General features: G+C 69.9%; 1 protein-coding gene across 4 annotated transcripts; it reads left to right on the top strand.

Moving 5' to 3' along the window:
• The first annotated feature begins 230 nt into the window (after positions 1-230).
• Positions 231-2,895, top strand: PRR7 (proline rich 7, synaptic). Of its 4 annotated transcripts, none has more exons than XM_057378535.1 (3): positions 231-1,832; positions 1,925-2,133; positions 2,236-2,895. In XM_057378535.1, exons 1-3 carry the CDS (start codon positions 1,429-1,431, stop codon positions 2,649-2,651), a joined length of 1,029 nt encoding a protein of 342 aa, XP_057234518.1. In that variant the 5' UTR covers positions 231-1,428; the 3' UTR covers positions 2,652-2,895. The 4 variants fall into 4 exon arrangements, with proteins under 4 accessions (XP_057234518.1, XP_057234519.1, XP_057234521.1 ...); XM_057378536.1 differs by having other exon boundaries at positions 234-1,832; positions 2,263-2,895; XM_057378538.1 differs by having other exon boundaries at positions 1,765-2,133; positions 2,263-2,895.
• Positions 2,896-3,280: the final 385 nt, after the last annotated feature.

Here is a 3,280-nt window from a genome sequence, read left to right as displayed (position 1 = left end):
TGAGGATGAGGAAGGGGTGCCGCGCCCGGCACCGGGAGCGGGGAGGTTCCCCGCCGGGGTGTCACCCTCCCCGCGGAGGCACCGGGCAGGGATGCGACGCGGACAGCGGGGCCCAGGCCGCGGCCGGGGGTAGCGGGGCGGCCCGGGGCTACCGGCGGGGCCCGGTTCGGCGGCCGCTCCGCTCCCCGCCCGGTGTGAGTGTCTCCAGCCCGGCCCCGCTCCTCCCCCAGCCCGCACGTCCCCGGCAACCCCGCTCCCCCCGCACGCCCCAGCTGCGAACGCCCCCGGTCCGCGGCGCCGCCAGCCCGCCCTGCACGGCTTCCCGGTGTTTCCCCGGCCGTCATCCCGGGGCTCGACCCGCGGCCCTTCCCGCACGGTGCCTCTCCTCCCCGGGGATGCCCCGGCTGCCGGTGTGGAGCCTGTTGCCGCCGAGGTGGCGAGCGCTTCCCGGATAGASCTGGCCTCAGCCAGGGCACCCCTCCCCAAAGACCCACATCCCGGCGCTGCCTCTGCCCACGCGTTTGTCTGCGTGATGGAGCAGCCTCCGCTGCCCGCCGGAGCATGGCCAGGGCCCCGGCTCTTTCCTTCCCCATCGCTCCTTCCTTCCGCCGGGCTCGCATCTTCAGCACCCGGTGGCCCTGCCGGGGTCGCTTGCCAGCAGCGTGACCCTACACCGCAGGGTGACAGAGCACCCCGCGCCCCTTCTCCTTTCTCCGAGGGAGTGATGGTGCCATTGTGGTCGCCCAGCCCTCGGCTGCCGTCGCTCCAGGCTCACCCTCCTCCCTGCTGCCGAGCCCGTTTTCTCCCACATCACGATAATGAGAATTCTGACGGGTGCTTACGTGCCTGCCTGCGAGCACCCATGGGTGCTGCTCGCTGCTCACTGAGGGGGAGACCCGTTGACATTCGATGCTTGGCCCTATGTGACCAAGCTGTCACCCTGCCCAAAGGGCAAGAGTGATGGTTGCCATTTGCCATCACCAGCCCCCTGGCCCTGCACTGCTGTTTTGGGGTGCCACCATTCCCTGAGCCTCCCTAGCGGCTGCGAGGCCAGCGATGGCTGCGGTGCACGTGCTCCTGTGAGCGCCACGTGCCGCAGGCAACCGGCACCTCTGCGTGTCCCTCCTTGTCCCCGGGTCACCCTCCTGTGTGGCGGCACAGGGATGAGCTGCCTGGACTCGGCAGCCAATTTAGGGTGCACTGGGTGGGCAGGAGAAGGGGGTCCCGCTGGGCACCCCATGGTCTTGAAGATGATGCTGTGGGACCACAGTATCCGTCTCCCGCCCCAGGGTGCCCAGCGCTGCCGTGGGCGATTCTAGGGGGGTTGTGCAGGTTGGCATCCATGGGGGTGATGGTGGGGGTGCATGGGGTGCCAGGCACGGTTCCCCCTGGCTGCGGGCGCTGCGGCGCACGGTGAAGCGTGTCGCCATGGGAACGGGGCGTCCACGTTTCCGTGTCGCTCACGCTCGCGTCTGTCTCGTTGCAGGGCCCCCACCCCGGCGGTCCCCCCCCAGCGATGGGCAGCGGGACCCCGCCAGCCCCGTCCCCCCGCCGCCCGCCCCGCCGGCCCCCCGCCCCGCCGCCCGCCCGGCGCACCCAGGCCTGACCCACCCGCTCCAGCCCCCCCCAGCTCCATGGCGAGGACGGACCCCTGACGGCAGGCGCGCCCGCGGGCCAGAGGAGACGGCGCCGGGCACGGCCCGGGGAGATGCCCTCGGCGGCCCTGACAGCATCGGGTCCTCCCTGACCCTGCCGCCGCCCCGAGCATCCCGTCCCCCGTCCCGAGGGCAGGGAGAGGCGAGGGCCTCCCCCCGGGGCCGGCTGCCAAGATGGTGATGTCCCAGGGCACCTACACCTTCCTCACCTGCTTCGCGGGCTTCTGGCTCATCTGGGGCCTCATCGTGCTGCTGTGCTGCTTCTGCAGCTACCTGCGGCGGCGGGTGAAGCGGCAGCAGGAGGAGCGGCTGCGGGAGCAGAGCCTGCGCGCGTTGGAGATGGAGCCGCTGCACTACGAGGGTTACGGGGGCAGCCCCCCCGGCATCGCCATTCCCCACCGCCTCCGCCTCGAGCCCCACCATCACCATCACCACCCCCACCACATCCCGCCCCCCCGGCCCTGGAGCTGCCGGCACGGTAAGGAGCAGGGAGGGGCTCTCGCATCCCCGGAGCACCTGCCTCGCCCCGTTTTGGGGGGGATGCGACCGGAGAGCCGGGGCGCAGCGCTGACGGCAGCAGGGGTCCGGGGGGGGCTTTGCCTTGCAGAGTCGGACCTGTCCAAGCCGCCGTGCTACGAGGAGGCGCTGCTGATGGCGGAGCCCCCCCCGCCGTACAGCGAGGTGCTGATGGACACGCGGGGGCTCTACCGCAAAATCAACGCCCCTTTCCTGAGCCATGAGCGGCTGGAGAAGCAGGAGCAGCCTCCCAGCTACAAACCCCTTTTCCTGGACGCCGGCTACGGTTCAGCGCTGCACCTGCCGCGCTCAGCCAGCCCCGGCCCTGCCTGCCCGGACCTCTACCTGCAGCAGGAGTGCTCCCCACGCATGTTTCCCAGCTGGACGGACTCGGAGCTCAGCAGCAGGGACACCTACGACACGGGACCCTGGCACCTCCCGGTCTCCATGCCTCTCTTCGGCAGGACTACCGCTGTGTAACGGCGGCCGCGGGGGACGCCCGGACCTTGCTGTGCGCCCGGGGAGCGGGGGGGTTTCGGTTGCTCGTGTCACCCCAGGGACACCCGCCCCGGCGCGGGCCATCGCCGCCGGCGCGGAAGGGGCTGGTTCCCCGTCTGGCCCCCGCCGGCCCCACCATGGCCGGGGGCGCTGGGGACCCGGACTCTGCTCTGTTTCTTAAATTTTTTGTTTGTTACAGTTTGAGAATAAAAGTTTGTGGCTCGGGTTTGCCTCCTGGCGGGCTGGCATGGTGGGACCGCCCCCTCCCGAAGGCAGCCGTACGCCCCCACTCCCGGCCCTCCCTRCCCCCCCAGCAGGCTGCAGCCCCCGTGGGAGACGCTTTATTTATTAACAGACATGAGCACACCGCCGGTACAGAACTTGTGCTTTCCAAAAAGTTTCCGGGGGGAATGGGAGGAGAGGGGCCAAGCAGGGGCCAAGCAGGGGAGGACGGGGCTCCCAGCAAAGAAGGAGTGGGGAAGGGGTAAAAGCCCTCACACCAGCTCCCTGCCAGGGTTTGGGGGGGGGACGCCGCTGGCCTCAGCCTCGCCTCGGTCGGGTCACTTTATTGCCATATTCATTTATTATTATTATTATTTCTTTTTTTTTTT

The sequence above is a fragment of the Malurus melanocephalus genome, unplaced genomic scaffold (genome assembly GCF_030028575.1).
Source record: "Malurus melanocephalus ecotype Western Australia unplaced genomic scaffold, MMel_1.1 scaffold_362, whole genome shotgun sequence".
NCBI classification, from domain to species: domain Eukaryota; kingdom Metazoa; phylum Chordata; class Aves; order Passeriformes; family Maluridae; genus Malurus; species Malurus melanocephalus.
The sequence above is the reverse complement of the archived record's forward strand: the minus strand, read 5'-3'. Positions and strand labels throughout refer to the sequence as shown.